We start from the raw sequence: 18,580 nt of genomic DNA on the forward strand, positions 1-18,580 counted from the left end.
AATGATAATTTCTTCATGTAGCTGGTCCAAATCAAGCACTGTAGTTACTAAAAGATCTTTAATGCACATGTTTGTCTGTACATAAGTTAAAAAGCTTGAGAACCTTAATATTCGTGTTTTGTCAGCTATGTGCAGAACAAACGAGATGAAACGACTGCAAACAATGAAGCAAAATAGCACTAACAGCCGGAATCTAATTTACATCAGAGAAAGCAACAGCAAAGATGAAGACAAATGAAATTGGCATCTGGCAAACACGTCTTACATAATGAGGTATTAGCGGCTCCCAAAAACCTGCTGCTGCGCCTCAACAACAGCTCGTACATTTAAAACCCTGCAGGCATGTGTGCCATGAAGGTAAAATAAAATTCAGAGACGTTCAGAGACGGAAACGCGACAACCTTCGCGAAACCTTCGGTGTAGTCTCAGGGAAGGCGAAGGAACTCAAGGGATTAAAGGAAACGGTGACAGGAGGAAGAGAGGACGCTCTTCTCCAAGAACCATTTATTTGAAATAGAGCCGCTCGATAGACGGACTGGAAATTAGAAACCAGAGCAAATGAACCGCCAGCAAAGAGGCTGGACCAGAGACAGAGATGAAAATAGGAGACTAAAAAGAAGATACTGAAAGCTGAAGGACTGTATCAGTAGGAAAGAAACGGGAGGAGGAGCAATATTGATATGGAGAGCAGACATTTGAGGAAATAATGGAGAACAGATAAAGAAAGATTGAGAAGAAGATGGTTTATAGCAATTAGGGAAAGAAAAAACGTAAAACTTAATGTAAAGCAGTGTAACAAAATTCCTATTCTCCAGATCTATGGACCGGTTATATTAAAATCTAACACATTCAGCAGCAGTGTGCTGTATTTGACTGTCTCGACTGGATTATAGAGCCAATAAACATATGCGCATTTGTTTTTACGCAGTTAATGGGCTATAAAAACAAGGACTACTTCTACTCATGAAAATAAGAACAGAAACTGTTACACAAAGGATATTAAAGCTTTGTTTAACATTCTTCTAAAAAAATAATTTACTCTGTAATAATAGGACAATTTTTTAAGTCAGGTCTGGAATGTAATTTATTTTTTGAAGAGCAAAAAATACAACTGCAGGTCTAAGTATGCAAATGAAGTTAAATGAGCGATTGGACACCTTGAAAGAAAACACGACAACAGTCGGGTTAAACAGTGGAAAGGATTATGAAACTCTTGCAAAAAGATAAATCAACACAGAAGGTGTTAGTCGTCTGGATAAAGGAGGAAAAAACAAAGGGGAACATCCAGATAAACAAAGGACGGCATTAAAGAGTCAGGGCATTAAAAAACTAAAAGTAATAAGCCTGGAAAATAGGAAATGCAGGAGAAATAAAAGGCAGTCAGGCAGCAGCAGGAGTCAATGTTGAGTCAACAAATTAACCCTTTTTCTTGTGTTGTTGCTTCTGATTGTGGGCTTCACTTCCAGGAAGTTGCAGTAAAGCTGTGTGTTTTGGGCACTCTGTAGTATTTTTTCATAACTCATTTCCAGTTTAACTAATTACTTTTTTTTTGTCTGTTTTGATTATCACACACCTTAGGACATGTCCTTGCAAAATTCAAAGAAGTCTCTTGCACAGTCAGCAGCTGCTCCTTCAATCACCTACGCACCGTGGTGAGCCCCACCCTGGCGGGCGCTCACAGACCTGGAGACCACCAGGAGCGCTGTGAGAGTATTGTTCTTTGACTTCTCCAGCGTTTTCAACACCATCAGACCGGTGCTGCTAAGGGAGAAGCTGGTGGACGCTGGGGTGGACAAACATCTGGCTGACTGGACCATGGACTACCTCACTGACCGCCCTCAGTACGTGCGGTTGAACGGCTGTCAGTCCCCCCAGGGCACCGTTCTGTCTCCGTTTCTTTTCACCCTCTACACCTCAGACTTCACCTACAACACGGACAGCTGCCATCTTCAGAAGTTCTCTGATGACTCGGCCATTGTGGGCTGTGTGTCTGAGGGGAACGAGCTGGAGTACCGGTCGGTCATCATGGACTTTGTGGACTGGTGTGAGAAGAACCATCTGTGCTTAAACACCAGTAAGACCAAGGAGATGGTGATCAACTTCAGGAGAAGACCCACACCTCACTCACCTGTGAACATCCAGGGGCAGGACATAGAAACTGTGGAAAGTTTCAAATACCTGGGTGTTCACGTCAACAATAAACTGGACTGGACTCATAACACCAACGCTCTATACAAGAAGGGCCAGAAAGGAGGCTGAGGTCCTTTTGAGTGAGCAGGCCCCTGCTTAAGACTTTTTATGACTCTGGTGGCCTCAGCCCTCCTCTACGCTGTTGTCTGCTGGGCTCCTGGCAGTGCAGAGCGGAATAGAAAAAGACTGAATAAGCTGGTGAGAAGGTCCACTTCTGTCCTGGGCTGCACTCTGGACTCTGTGGAGGAAGTGGCTGAGAGGAGGGTGTTGTCCAAGTTCACATCCATCACGGACAACACCTTCCACCCCCTGCACCAGACTGTAGTGGAGCTGAGCAGCTCCTTTAGTGATAGACTTAGACATCCTGTCTGTAAAAAGAAGCGTTACCGCAGGTCATTCATCCCTGCTGCCATCAGACTTTACATTGCTGCACTGTAACTGTAATGACTTTTACAATTACTATTTAATACCCTGTGCAATAACCGGTGCAATATCCCTGTTAAATAAGAGACTTAAGCTGTTAGAGTTATCTCACTACCTCACTGTTGTTCTTTACTTGGTACCACTTTAATGTACAATGTCAAATCCATATGTATATAAGTCATCTTGAATGTACATAAGTCATCTTAAATCTCTGCTTTATTTCCTTTTTTTATTTATATTTTTTTCGATCCACTGTATATGTGGCTCACTGTAAATACCTCATGCACCTTTTCCTCCTTTTAGCACCTTCCTTTGATTATTGAGCCGATGTAACAAGTGAATTTCTCCACCGTGAGATCAATAAAGTCTATCTTATCTTATCTTATCTTATCATATCTTATCAGATGAAGTGTGCGTGTTCTGAACATCGGCCCAAAGTGAAATGGGTTTTTCTCCCAATCAGTGGCTGATTTTCCATCTTTGACAAACAGATGAGGAACCAAGACAAATGTCAATGAATTAAGACCACCACTAAGAACATTGTCTGCTCATTTTACTGCATCAGCATAAAGTAGTTGCAGATTTTGCACGTTTATAATATTGCAACCTATAAGCAGCCGTTTTCCTCCAGAGGATGACACTAGGACTCAGGACAGGTAACTTTTGGTGTTGAGGTTCTTACGGATTGTTATTGGCTTCTCAGTCAATATCAACGGAGCTGAAAAAGCAACTAAACGTGTTGGTATATTTTATCAGAGCTCATATTTTTAATCAGGTCATCCTCCCCCTGATTATATTATCCACTCCTGTTCCCACATGTTTTAATCTATATTTGCTCTGCAAAAGAGCTCTTCTCATTTTTACAAATATGAATGCTCATCAATATGTGGCGAACGTCACTCATACAAACCACCACGGGGTGAAAGGAATAAGATAAGGAAGATAAAGATCGCTGCCATTCATCTGTCATCGATTCTGCTGGAAATGGACAGTTTTAGGCACTTCTTTCAGTTCATGAATCCAGAGCAGGTTTGACCACAGTAAAAATATTGTTCATGATGATAAGGCATGTTATCGTCTAGCAAAAAGTGTTGAGTTTATCTTCAACAGAGATAATAAGATTTTATTTTTTTTGCACAATTCGCCTAGATCTGTGGGCGGCCAGTCCAACCAAAGAAAGCGGCAAGCCTAAGCGTCACCAGGTTGCACTTAACAGTTCCCATGCCATCCCTGCATCTTCAAACTTCATTAATGTCATACAGATCCAATAAAATGGCCCACAAACACCATAGATCTCAATCTAATCAATATCAATAAAGTCTGGTCCTGCAATTCCGTTCTGTCACCTGCCACGAATAGAAATATTGAAGATGTAATGCACGCGCTGTACATCCGGAGCACAGAGACAAATCAAAGACAGCTTGATGTTCCAGCGCACAGCACAGCAATAAACGCCTCCTTTTTTATTTTACAGCTCTGTCCCTTTCGGAGAATATCACTTGAGCAGCAGCAACCAACAGGAGACCGGGGATGTTTAAAGGCCCAATGCATCAACCAGACAAGATCCCAACAATGCAGAGAGGCATCAGGGAATAATGACAATGATATATGAGGCCCAGGGGGAACCCCCCGGAGTCGGCACAGAGCAGGAGGATATACAAGCCTGCTGTCCAAAACACCACTTTAACACATTCATCTTTTTATTGGATGAAAACACGGATACGGTGCCTTCGAAAAATATTCCCACCCCTTGATCTTTGTCACATTTTGTTATGTTACAACCGCAAATCCTGAAGGATTTTATATTACTGAGATAAAACATAGGGAAAAAAATTAGAAAATGACTGAATTTGCCACAAGCCTGGAGACACGAAAGAAAGAGCTCAAAGATCAAAGTTGAACTTCACCTGAATGCACCGTCCCAATGAAGCGAATACATGGTGCACAGGGAAGCTTATTGGATATGATGGGAAGATGGATGGAGCTAAATTAAGAGCAATCTTTTTTAGATGCTGAAATAAGACTGAATTAAATGCACTCTCATTTTCCTCTCACTTCAAAATTACTTGCTGGTTATGAAATGTGAAGCTGAAGTATTTATATCCAAGAGCTACATTTTAACCGAGGGATTAGTGATCAGATGCAAATTAAGCGTTATTACAAAGGAAATATGCAAACACCACAAAGTGATAATTCACTTTTACTCATTCGAACTGGTGTTTAATCTATTTGCTGCGGTCTTTGCTTTGCCTCAGGCTGAACAACAAAGGACACAATTTATCAAACCACCACCCAACCTGGTGACTGCGCTGCGGTTTTGTGCCATTTTTAAGCAGGATTTCGACACTGCGAGGTTATTTTTCCTGACACGTTTAACGCAACCTCTCTTTATTACAGCCCTTTTCAGCCTCCTCTGTGTGCTCGGCCTCCACGTCTTCGCTCTGGACCCGAGCTTATTAAACTCTTCCACTACACAACATGTACACACACACCTGAAAACACACCGACGCCCTGGATGAAGCCTGGCATTAACAATGCAAACGGGCGGCAGGCTAATGAACATGTCATGGCCGATTGGACGGGGATTAATGAGCTTAGACACAGATGCACACGCAGTGACGGAGCGCACAGTGCAGTCAGGTTCCTCCCCGGCTGACGCAGGTTCAGGAGAAACCTTCTTCCTCAGCTGTAACATCGTCCCCTGGGGGAAAAACACGCTGTTTAACTTCTTTCTAATGTGGCTGGGTGCTAATAAATGACACGCGCTTTGGAAAATCTTAATCAACGCTGCCTTAAAAACCTGGAAGAGGAACAAGACAAGGCGAACGCGGCTGACGCGTGAAGACTGCGATCATTAGCGTGGAATCAGGCTGATCAGATGTTCAGACATTTTTGACAATGCTGCAAAAATTTAATCACAGCAGAAACACGATTTATTTTGCATTTGCATTAAGAGACAACTTTACTGTAAATCACTGCTATTTCAATCGTGTCTTCTTTAATGCCAGCGATAAATACAAGCGGGCGCCTGAAAGGTTAGTGTGTTTATGGTTATGGTGGTAATTTATGTTTCTAGACGTCTCAGGCAACTTTCTTTTTGATTAAATTAACATTAATCAGGATGGATGTGGATCACTATTCATGTCTTTTGTTCTCCTGTCCACGTCCCTAATTTGTATCCCAACATCCACAAAAACACACTTTTTCACTGCAAAACAGAACTAAAAATAAGTAAAATTTTCTTGAAATGAGTGTATTTGTCCTTGGTTTGAGCAGGTAAATAAGATTATCTGCCAATGAAAGGAGTAATTTTACCCCTAAAATCAGATAATTAGATATAATGCATTTAAAATAAGTTGATGGAGATGAGTTCTTCCTATTTTAAGTGGAAAAATCTTATTCCATTGGCAGATTATTTGCCTGCTCAAATAAAGTACAAATACACAAATTTCAAGAAAATGTTTACTCATTTTTAGTTTAGTTTAGTCTGTGTTTGCAGTGTTGCACCTTATTTTCTTGTCTTTAAACATTTTTTATCAAGTTTCTTTTTTGTGTGTAAATTGACATGGCATGTCCACATTCATGTGTCGCTCCTGTGCCCTTTTCTTTCAATACATCCCCACTAAATGCACTCTAATTTAGCTAAGCACGCTAAATGCTTACCTCTCAGCTAATCAAAAATCATCCTGATCTTTGAAAGGTAGCTTGCACTGGAGCACAGAGATTTTTCGTTCCTCTTTTTATGAACAAAAACAATGCTACGTCTCACTAAAAAGCCCTCATTACCGACGTTAAAAACTCAATTACAGGAAATGTTTCAGGAACCTGCATGTTTTATCTGCTCAAAATGAGCCTTAAAGGAACACTAATCCACCAGGTTAAAAGTTTTAGAACGAAGTGTGAATGCTCAGATCTGGCCCATGTGGGATTTTTTTTTCATGTCAGATTTGAGCCACTTCTAAGCGTGCTCCTAAATCCGACTCTAGTGGGAACAACCGAAGCGATTTGATGTGACCTTGACGTCACTTTCCATCCACATTTGACTCAACTATGGATGGCGGCCGCTCAGTAGAGGGAAAGTGAGATGTTAGACCTCACTAATATATGAAGTGAAATGTCTATTTAAGCCAAACTGGACGTGGTGCACGGCCACGACATGACGAAGAGATTTCCCAGCATGCGGTAAGAAAGGAGCGATGCTTCCTAAAGTTCTGAACTCTGTCTCTAAAGTTGCTGACATCCCTGCCACACCGTTCCTGGCTGCATCACCGCATCAAAACAGAGCTCTGCTCAATCGGCAGCCGAAGCTCCCTAAAATGCCAGAATACAGAGTTTCACTCTGTTTTTATTTGTGCGATTCCTCCTCAGCACCAGCTTCCATCAGGACGCTTTAAAGTTTAAACCATAAAAACTATTTCTTCCATGTTTCCAGGACCAAAGCATGCTGGGCGTGAACTTATTGTTATTGGTCTTTTGGCCATGCAGTTAGGTTTACAGACGTAAACAGTTCATCCTAGTCAGATAAAGGCTAAAAAAAAAGGAAAAAAAAGAAAGTAATTCAGTATTATTATCTGCAGTGTGAACGTAGCGATAGTATACTTTTCAAATGTTTATAGCACAAGTCTAGGTCAAGTCTAAGTCTCAAATATTTAGAGCATGAGTGTAAATCCATTGTGATATTTTCATATTTTGCAACTTTTTATAGTCCCTCCAGCGAGTTCTGGGTCTTCACCGGGGTCTTCTCCTCATGGGATGTGTCCGGAAACCCCCCAAAGGGAAGCATCCAGGGGGCATCCTGATCAGATGCCTAAACCACCTCAACTGGCTCCTTTTGATGTGGAGAAACAGCGGCTCTACTTTGAGCTACGCCCAGATAACAGAGCTCCTTACACTATCTCTAAGGCTGAGCCCGGCTACCTGTATCCGGGATCACCATAGGGTGAGCGTCGGAACGTAGACGGACCGGTACATCGAGATCAGTGTCTGGTAAAGGAAAAAAAGCACTGTTCCTGTTGCCTTGTTTAAGAATCCTACAACTCTACTAGAAGACCTCATGGATGAGGAAACATACTTGATCCACCAACTGATTGTTAAGGTTTGATCAGTTATATCCCTTTAGATAACTTACTCATTCATTTAAAAAAAAAGGGAAAACAGCGTGAGTTTATAAGGATCCGGTGTAACATTGAAAAATCTGTTGCATTTCCATTGTTTTCACACCAAAATAATTCCCCTACTAATCCCCTCTATGTGCTCTTTAATCCCGATAAAGCTTTTACTCGTCATCTCGATCAGAAAGCTTCAATACGGCCTGGTTCCATCAAATAGTATTTGGCCTTTTTGCTCCAACACAGCAATAAAGCGGTTTTCCCTCCACAGTTTATGGCTGCGAATATTTCAAAATGCGGCACGGGGGCCGGCTGAGGCTACCAAATCTCTCGGCTCAAAACTAATGAGGCCTATGAGCCCCCTGATTTGTTGAAATCATCAAAATGCTACACGCAAAATCCTTTAATACGGGTGGGAAATGCCAGAAAACAGCTCAGAACTTTAACTCCCGCTGGAGAGCTTTGAGCATTAGCTTGAGTCTGTTCAATTAGCTGCGTACGGCCGCGGTCTCTCCTCAGGCGAGGGGCAAGGGCTGGAAAAACAGATTTTTCTTTCTTTTTTTTTTACTGTGCACAAAAACACAAACAGGTCTGCTTATTCTCACATGGAAAGTAATACTCCAGCTAAAGCAGAATAGCAACCAACCAGGCTGATGACGTGATTTTAGTTTGGGATTTTAAATAAACTCGATTGTAATGGAACTTGAAAATATGTTAAGGCTTGGACCATTTTACAGTTCAAAGATGCTGCAAACAATAAGGCCAGCTAAAGTATTCAGACTGTTCGATTCATTACGTCCACGTTTATGGTTAATTTTATGGATTTTATTGGGATTATACGTCTAGGAGCAGCACAAGTACAGTAAGTAATTATACAATTACATTAGAAAAGTGTGAATTGAATTCAAATGTCTTCCATTTACCAATTTACTTTGGTATCCATAAATAAAAATCAACCAGAAGTCACTACCTTGGTGTGTTATTAACTTTATAATCATAAAGTTAATAACGAAAGTATGGTGTAGTCAGGTAAAGCTACATTTGTATGTGACTCCTGTGTTACGTGGAGTGTTTTGTGTCTGCGTATCTTCTCAAACTCTGCACAAACATCTTATCTTTGCCCTTCAGGGCCGGTTTCTACCTGTTCTGCCTTATCTCGAACTCCCCTGGAGTTTGTGCATCACTGTGTTCACGCATCAGAGGGGGTTATCCACTTACTCACACAGCCACTAGGCCTTTTCCTAGGGGGTAACGCTTCCTTTTAAAGTGTGCAATGCAGACTACAGTGTGCAAGCACAGATACATTGACTCTCCTTAATTGAAGAAACACCCTCAAATAGAGGCTTGTGGTTCTGCAGTTATACTTCTGGTTATTTATGGCATCCTCTTGTTGCATACTATGTCGTCTGTCTACCAAATTTGGCAAATCTGATTTCTTTGTTTGTTTGTTTTTTAAAAAAAACTATAATACAATTTATTAAGTAAGACATTTATTTTTTCTTTAACTTTATCCTTTAAAACAAACAAAATTTTTACACCAAATCAACATAACCATTAAAAGTTACCTGACGTTATTTGACCATTTTATTTCTATGCTCTTACAGGTATCAGGCATTTAAATAAAAAAATCATTCTTCTTATTTTAAAATAATAAGAAAGAAAAGATCACCAAAATAAAGGCGTATCTTAAAAATGACGATACGGATCAATATTTTCATTTTGCATTGACGTAATTGGATCATTAATCATTGAAATGATATTTTGATGTGGATCGATGTATTTACACACCCCTAAGTGGCGTACAGACACACCCCTAGTAATTAAATGTGTTTTGTGAGTTTTAGATGCTTGTATGCGTTGCCAGACTAGTACAGAATCATATGAGGCTGATTATGTTTTGCTGATTTTCCAAAGCTATGACCGCATGTAATTTCAACCAGGCTCCATGAAAAGGTTCCCATTTACCTTTGCAAATCAGTGGCTGGCAGCTACGTTATTTACTTCTTTGAATTACATGGTATGATATGACGCATCTGTTTGATAAATGTTTGAATCCACTTGTACTAGAAAGTCCAGACTGGGAGCATCCCTCCCCCAAACAGCACTCTCCAATTTATTCCAGGGGGGTTTCAGGGCCAAAAAGGATTTTTAGTGTTGCTCCCACTACGTTGTCCACAATAAGCAAAACACAATACTTGGATGGATATATTATAATGTTGTTTCTCAACAATAACTATTATTCTATTTTTTTTATTATTAAACAAACTCATAAAACAACTTTCAGGGATTTTTTTTTTTACACATATTAGATAATCAAACTTTTAAAATTTCATTCTTGAGCAAATAAATCAAAATGAAAAAACGATTAATCCTACCACTTGACTGTAAGTCAAGATTTTACACATATTAAAGCCCCATTAACTATGTAGATTGATTTTGGTATCTTATTAGACCGTGAGATCTCCTCGGATTGCAGCTTCCTTCTCTGGATGCACAGACACGAGTTCCATCATGTGCTCCCCATAATCAAAAACTGCCTCATGAGCAAGAAAGGTTTTTTTTTTTTTCCTCCTTTCAAGTGATTCACACGGGCAGCAAAGTAGGACACAGAGCCAGTGGGCATGAAGCTGATAACCCCATGATGTTGTGCAGTCATCTAAGGCCATCCCCTCTTTCTGTGCCTTTTAACTCAGCGATTCACATTCAGTCGGGCTCAGAACATGAGGCTTTGGAGATCTGACATGTCTAGCTGACAGTTTGGACAAGAAGCAAAGGATAAAGACATAAAAATGAGTAAAACATGAAGAATTTGGGTTCCAGCAACATAGCCTGTGTGATCATGTTTGCTTTTTAAGTCAGTGGCTGTGTTATCTCAGTTGAACGGTTAAAGCAGGATTTTGTTCTGAAAATACAGAAATGCAGCAGCCTTTAACGACAGTTGTACCAAAAGGGTAGAACAAAACATTGTACCCTGCATTATATGTGTGTTTAATTCCCATTTCCAGGCCATAATCTGCGGCTTTGGCCAAACATGGAGAAAAATAAATGTTAAAACTGTTGCGTAAATAATTTAATCAAATCTTAATGCGAGGTCATCCTGTTTAGAAGCTGCCATGAAATCCATATTTTTACTGGAATCTTCCCTCTAGGAGTCAGACAGCAGCCTATTAATATTTACATTTTATAGATAGAAAGCTACTACACCACATCTATATGCATCCGAATGAATACAGCCGCTCTTGTTTTCCTATCTGGGCTTGTGAGTCGTGTGTGTGCTGAAAGTGTGAACCGGTGAAACTGCCAGCGGGAGCACTTAAACCAGTTGAAATGAATTCTAGAGTATTAATTATGAGCTATAAAACTGAACTCTGGTGCTTCTTGATTATGCACACTTCAAGCGAACAGAGGCCTGCTGGGCATGGCATGTGATCAGTCTAACGTGGCAAAGCTAGGTCCGGGTGGGAGAACAACAGAGGAAGAGGAGAACACGGACTTTATTGGGGAATTTAAAAGTCCTGTCCCAAATCTGAAAACTCTTCTGTAAAATAATTGCGTGAATAAGCAACTTTATTATACATTTTCTTTAAGATTTGAGTGTAATTCCTCACAGTTGGGTCACAGGCGGTTAAGGTATCCAGAAAAGTCTTCAGCATCAGGCGTTTCAAGAGACGGGCAGCGACCAAACAGAAGGTAAAGAGCGTTCAGAGATGTTACCGTATTTTCCGGACTATAAGTCGCAGTTTTTTTCATTGTTTGGCTGGGGGTGCGACTTATACTCTGGAGCGACTTATGTGTGAAATTATTACACATTGTTTCCGGTATATCATTACACCTGTTATTTTCACACCAAACCGCAAGAGGGCGCTCTAGGCCTGTGTTGAATCAGACGTAAGCGACGTAGAAGCGGAAGTGTCGCATCTTCTACCTCCGGAGTTAACAGAGTTACATGAAAGTGACACCGAGGATGAAGATTTCACTGGATTTTAGTTATTTGGAGTGACACGGGCGCTTTGGTTAACTTCTTTGCATGTTATTATTGCTATAGTTATCTGAATAGCTTTTAATATGTTATGTTAACATACCAGGCACGTTTTCAGTTGTGTCATGTAGCGTAAGCTAATCGTACAATTATTCAACCTGTTGTTGCCTCCGTTCTATTTTTATTTAAAATTGCCTTTCAAGATGACATGTCTGTTATTGTTGTATATTATCAAATAAATTTCCCCCAAAAATGCGACTTATACACCAGTGCGACTTATTTATGTTTTTTCCTTCTTTATTATGCATTTTATGGCTGGTGCGACTTGTACTCCGGAGCGACTTATAGTCTGGAAAATACGGTACATTATCAGAAAAACTGCTGTTTTTTAAAGACAGCAGAATAAATCGGACATACTGTGACATTTTAATTTTGTGAAGATACGATAAACCAAACGGGGCTTTCTGGAGCATGAAGCATTTTGGCTCACCACCTTGAAAGCTGCGCAAAAAAAATGCTACTGCTTTGTTAATGACTATCAATTAGCAGAACTGTGCCTCACTTTAGCAATAATTAAGACCATAATCTAATGGTCAGTGATGGGACACATGTCCTAACTGCTTTGATTCTGATTTCTGCACCGCTGTATTGTAGCCTGTTAAAGTTTATTCTCGAAGCTCTAGTGCCAAACAGTCTGATTATGACTCCCTGCAGTGAACTGGGAGTTGAGTCGGATGTTTTTTTAATGTTATGTGTCACATCGTCTACTCAGTGAGAAAACAACTGCCTTTAATTATCAAGGTGTGAAGCATCCGTTCGCTCCCCTGTATCTGATACTATCTACTCAGAGCTAGAAGTGAGAGGAATAAATTTAGCTCAAGTCACTAATGAGGCCGACTTGTTGCATTTAAATCACCGGGTTTGAAATGAGTTATTCATGACAGGAAACAACCCATCAATCTACTCTGCAGAGTGCTACAGTACATGTTGGACAACTAAAAAAATAATATGTTGTATCTTTTGTTTAGCTTTACACTTGCAAGTGCAAGTCATTTCTTGTTTTGTCAAATCAGCTGAGGAACATGAACCCTGCCATAATCTCTTTACACGTTTCCCCTGGATCGCTTTAAACTATAAATGTCCACGCTAAACTTGCTGGATGTTCACTTAATATATTAAACTACTGACTGATTTTATCATATTATAGAGTTAGAAAACCTAAGATCTCGAAAATCTGACACATTCCCAACTAAAATTTCCCACATTTTTCTAAGCTTGTGATTTAAAAACAGAGTTTATAAAAAAGGTTTTTGACCAACACCTGTTTTGGTCCGTGAGGCTCTGTCAACTTTTAAGACTAGGCTTAAATCTTTCCTTTTTGACAAATCTTCTATAGAGTGACTGAGGTTACCCTCTGTAGTTATGCTGCTATAGGCTTAGGCTGCTGGAGGATCTATCTTCCTCTTTCTGCTGAGTTCTCCAAATGTTCTCCAATTTACATTGTTTGTTGTTATACCAACTTTTAACTTTTTCTTCTATCTTTCTTTTCTGCACAGAAGGTACACCTGGTCTGGCGTTCTGTTAGCTGTGACATAATCCAGAGAGGGAGATCATCTGCTATTACCATCTAACAGAAAAGATTCCTGGATCAATGTGTGCGAGTCTGAGTGTGTCTGAGTCTCTGCTCTGTCTTCTCTAACCCCCAGTCAGTCGAGGCAGCTGAGCGTTCACACTGAGCCTGGTTCTGTTTCCGCTGAAGATTTTCCTCTCCACTGTCGCTTCATGCATGCTCAGTATGCGGGATTGCTGCAAAGCCACGGACAATGCAATCTGCTGGGTTGGTGCTATATGAATAAAATTTAATTGAATTGAATTAAATTCCAAGCTAATGCGCTTAGGATGATCTGGATGGCTAATGGGGATGCAACGCCCCCTTGTGGTGGCAGCAGAACACGGGGACTTTAGGAAAGCAAAGAATATTGAATCTTAAGAATATTTATAAGAATATTTTTCCCTGGTAGGAGACAAAAACATTTTTGTAGTAGCTCAGCTGCAAGCTGCAAAGTCATCAACAATACAGACAACTCTCCCTGTGGCTCTACGCTCTTTCAGGAGGAGGGAATGGTGCTTGTCAAGACTTGATGCGCTATATGAATAAAATTGAATAGAATTATGACGGAAACACTGTTAACATATATGGACCAATGTAGTGGCAGGCTGCCACTGCCAATTGTTCTACACAGTAGATGGATTTGTTCTTAGGTTGATGATGTTCTGTGACTTTAGAATATCTTTTCAACAGCTATACTTATTAAGCACCGTTTTATCCTCAAGAGTAAATAATGTGGAGAAATTTGAGACTTTCAGCTGCTTCCTTTCACTAATCCTATGATTCACACAACAACTGCATGGCTAAGAATGCTGATCAGAACTGAAGTTAAAAGTTACAATGGCATTATGAATGCTGCCAGAATTTTAGTTTTTTTGCAATTGTTCTCAAAAATTTGGCAAGACAGGCTGGTTCCACCTCAGTGCTCTTTTAAAACCTTGGTACGATGACATCTAGAGCAAAATCTGTATCTGCATCCATTTTTACATTGATATTTGAGATGCCAAGAATACGCTGCCACTAGGTCAGTTTATTCAGTTTATATAGTGCCAGTTCAAATCAAATGGCCACCTTCCTAAAAAAAGTCAATTCATGCAAATCATTGGTGCAGGTAAGAATCAGTTAAATGCTATGGTTTGCTTGCCTGTTTTTAAAATGAATTCATAGCTGCTAAAAGGTTAAACAAGTTTGTCCGTTCCCTGACTACATTTCATAATACAGAGGAGGCATAGTCGTACTTTTGCTTCTCAGATGATGCTCTGCATACTTGTGTCACTCACATCCGCTTGTTTAAACCCATGTAGGAACGCTGAGACCAGTTAAACAGCCAGATGTTCATCCCTAATGGCAGATGTTGCACATCAATCCCTTATTGAAACAGGTTGCGTTCATGCTTTTGCTTTTAGTTTTAGCATCTTATTGGTTTTCATTCACAGTCTACACTGCAAAAACCGAATTAAAAATAAGTAAGAATTTCTTGAAATTAGTGTATTTGTCCTTAATTTGAACAGGTAAATAAGATGATATGCCAATGAAATGAGTATTTTACACCTAAAATAAGATAATTAGACAAAATACACTTGAAATAAGATGATGGAGATGAGTTGCTCCTATTTTAAGCGCAAAAATCTTATTCTATTGGTAGATAATTTAAACTTGCTGCTCAAATCAAGGACAAATACACTAATTTCAAGAAAACTTTACTTATTTTCAGACATGTTTTTGCAGTGTATGATGTTTAATATGCACAAATATAAAATGTAAGACTTCTACTAGTAATACTCAATTTCAAAAAATAAAGAAAGCTGTTTACTATTGTTTGTGTGGGTGTGTGTGTGTGTTCAAGATGCTCGTGGGAGGATGCTGGGATCCTCAACAAAGCATCAAGCGACCTACAACACATTCATAAGTGTGCGAGCACACACTCACCTGTGGGCGGATGACTCTCTCGATGTTCTTCAGGGCCGTGTCCGGGGAGGGGGGCGAGCAGTCTGGTGTGGGTCCTGTGGAGCAGTCGTCATGGTTACCGTGCTCCTCCTCGCTCAAGGCTGCATGGGACGAGTGACCTTGGAGCAAGAGAAGGGTACAGGTAGAGAGACAGAGCAAAGACTTGGTTGGTTGTTCCCAAAGTTCATTATAAAAGGATTTGGATGTAGAGCCAGTTTCTCCACAGCAATGTCTCTCTCTCTCTCATATTTTCTAAACTTTTCAGTATTTTTTATTTACTAAAACATCTGGGGAAAAAGGGAGGAAAGTACATCTAACACTCATCCAACCCTTTTCTGTTAATATAATGAAGTCTCCAACAGTGTTGGACCAAGGAACATGTTGAACAGTTTTGGCATCCTTAATAAATGTCAAATGTTTTCTGTGCCTCTCAATTTGCAAAAGCATTTTGCAGAAATATAGCCACATTACTATGTTGGACCCCATACTGTTTTCATTATACATGCAGCCTTTGCAGCGTTGATGATATTAAAATGAATTGACCCTTATTTCTGTGGCTTTGACCATTGAAATTGGTTCCAAAAGATTGGTTTAACATCCAAAAATGTAAATGTTCCACAAAGCCTAAGTTTAGGGCCCATGTTGTTTATATATGTTACCTGTGGGGGGCCACATTTAGGAGATATGTTGTCTCATTCTAGTGTATGGCCAATGATATTCATCTGTTTAAGAATATCGTTAAAAGCAAATGACTATAAGTCAGATCCATTGTAATGTCCCAATGATAGGAAATCATCAAGAAATCTTAGTTGTCTGCATCTTAGGGAAATAATTATATCATTTTCTTTTGAATATCTAACTATATACTGTAAATTTAATTTATTATCTCTTACAATTAATCCTCTGTGGAAAAGCATAATTGTACACTTTTAATTTGTAGCTTTTGACTCGGTTGAGGCTTAAGATCATGTGTTTTCATAATTTATTTTAATTGTAATATATTTCACTTTATGTGACCAGCACTCAGGTGCAACTGTTTTCTATTTGAAAGAGCTACACAAATAAAGGTAGCATTGCCTTCTCTTTAACAATTACTCAGCATGATTTTTTATATTTTTTATACTTATGAATGAAGGGCTGAGGACCCAGATTAGACTTTAAGTATGCTCCAGTATGACCGTCTCAATGACAAGACAAAAATACTATGTTTTCATATGTCTTTACATTACAGCAGTAGCAATTTGCTACATAATTTATAGACTTAGACAACTTTATTTGTCATTTTGTATGCACAGAGTGCGCACAGAACAAAATTTCATTTTGCATACAGCTTGAAAATTTCAGTGAATTGCAGTAGATTTCAGAATAAAGTAAATATATTGCAATGGAGTGAGCATACTTTATTTTCAGGGACCACCCAGAATTATAGACCTGTACGCCTCAACTTGAATTAATTAAACACTACAAAAGTAAAAAGATACAAATGTCTCTTTGGGATTTTGCACATAGAGACATCAGGAGCAATTTTATGTGATATGTTTGGAGTCAAATAGATCTAATTTAAATTAGAAAAACACTGTGTTAAAGCTGCTAAAATGCTTATTACATATAGAATATTGTTATTAACATTTATCAATAACATTTATCACTTTTGATGATTGGAAAAAAATAATTAAATGCCGCCTTAATTGGTTTAGAAAGATCACTGAAGGCCAACAGTGCTTTATCTGAGTATCTAATTTATTTTAGAAGTTTTGACTTGCTATCTTCTTTTGATGTGTCTTGTTGCATTTTAGGTTCACTTTATTTTTACTTTCATTTTCTACACTCAACCTGCCAGATTTTTTCTCAAATGAATAAAACATTCTCGACATTTCACAACAAAATATTTACCATTATCTACTTGAATACTAGTCAGGTCTTAGTACTTTTATGTTTACAAGTCATCAACAAACCGCTGAAATTAGCACCTAATTTTTACATTGATTTATATTTAAATGTGATGTAAATTTGATTTACAACATAACTTGATTTTTACATATAAATCATCCGTATAGCATACTCAAACTGTGGCTATTTTACTCTTTTTGACTCTGGACAAATTTAAACAGTTCTCAAACTGGTTGTGTTTAAAAATAAATAAAACACTAAAACAGCCCCTCTTTGACAACCAGAATAAAAGTACTAGCATTTGGTGCTTGAAAGCCTCTGCATTTAGTGGATGAAACTCCTGTCCTGGATAAGGAATGCAGAGATCTTTATTGAATCAACACCTTCAAGCATGACAATGGAAAATCAAGTGATTTTATAACCAAAAAGCCATAATCAACTTTTCATATCTGATCATTTAAGGAAATATTGTGTATGTATAGAGTTTAATGTTACGACTGATAAACCTGATATTTCAGCGCTGTTTTTAGCGGCTCTAAATGAGAGGAAGAGTGAAGCTGAACCAGTTGCGTTGGCATAGCAATCCTCTGTTGTGTGGACTGGGTCAGGAAAGAAAAAACAGGAGTTCAGCTCTACGCTTAACGCGTTGCAAGCTTCCACCCACCACACTAGCAATCACTGGCATGATAGCATAAGGCTGTGGTGGGGAGATGTTTTTCTGCACTTTGAGAAGCACTACTTCCCATGTCGCTATACTGGATGTATGCAAAGCATGTAAACATAGCAAATATGTAACAAATAAAGAGATGGAGAGAAACAGATAAACACAGATAAGATAGGGAAATGGAGGGAAAAAGAAATAGAAAGTCCACAAGCAGCTTAACTTCCTGACGAAGCTGCAGACAAACCTAACGATGCTGGTAGAGAAGTTTTGTCTCCGTGTAGATTTTGCCAATGCCCCTAAAAGAACGGACCTCTTTCAAGGAACCATGGGTTACTGGTTTACGCAAGGTAACTTAAAAATGTCCAAATTTAAAAGATGTTTTTTAGAAAAAGACCCAAGTGGCCATTCCTTCCAACCTCGCCTCAGAATATGTGGACTTTGGCACACTATATAAAACTCTCAACCTGCTGGCTCCCAATTAGCAGTGTCAACTGCGAGAGGGACCTTTCCACTCTGAATGGGGTAATTAATACTTTTCACCATGACATTTGCTGTTTAAGCTACCATTACTTGAAGCTATTAGCTAACACTTTTAAAGCCTAACATTTAATGTATTTGCAGATCAAGACCAGTGGCGGCTTGTTATTAGGGGGCGCTAGGGCGCCGCCTCATTCCATTCCATTTTGGGTTTATTTGGGCTAGTTTTTCTTGTGTAGGCCTAATTACATACGTTTCAGTGACAAGTGGCGCCATGTATGTATGTTCTTAAA

At 39.3% G+C, this 18,580-nt stretch overlaps 1 protein-coding gene across 8 annotated transcripts in view; it reads right to left on the reverse strand.

The window, feature by feature from the left end:
* The window catches only part of anks1b (ankyrin repeat and sterile alpha motif domain containing 1B), a gene marked incomplete at its 5' end in the record, with an annotated part of 190,637 nt that overhangs the window by 109,509 nt on the left and 62,548 nt on the right, over positions 1 to 18,580 (reverse strand). For all 8 annotated transcript variants that reach the window (XM_036149154.1, XM_036149151.1, XM_036149150.1 and 5 more), the window contains 1 exon segment: positions 15,239 to 15,375. In XM_036149154.1, the coding sequence (XP_036005047.1) occupies positions 15,239 to 15,375 (137 nt within the window).

Source organism: Fundulus heteroclitus, chromosome 17, assembly GCF_011125445.2.
Source record: "Fundulus heteroclitus isolate FHET01 chromosome 17, MU-UCD_Fhet_4.1, whole genome shotgun sequence".
NCBI lineage: Eukaryota > Metazoa > Chordata > Actinopteri > Cyprinodontiformes > Fundulidae > Fundulus > Fundulus heteroclitus.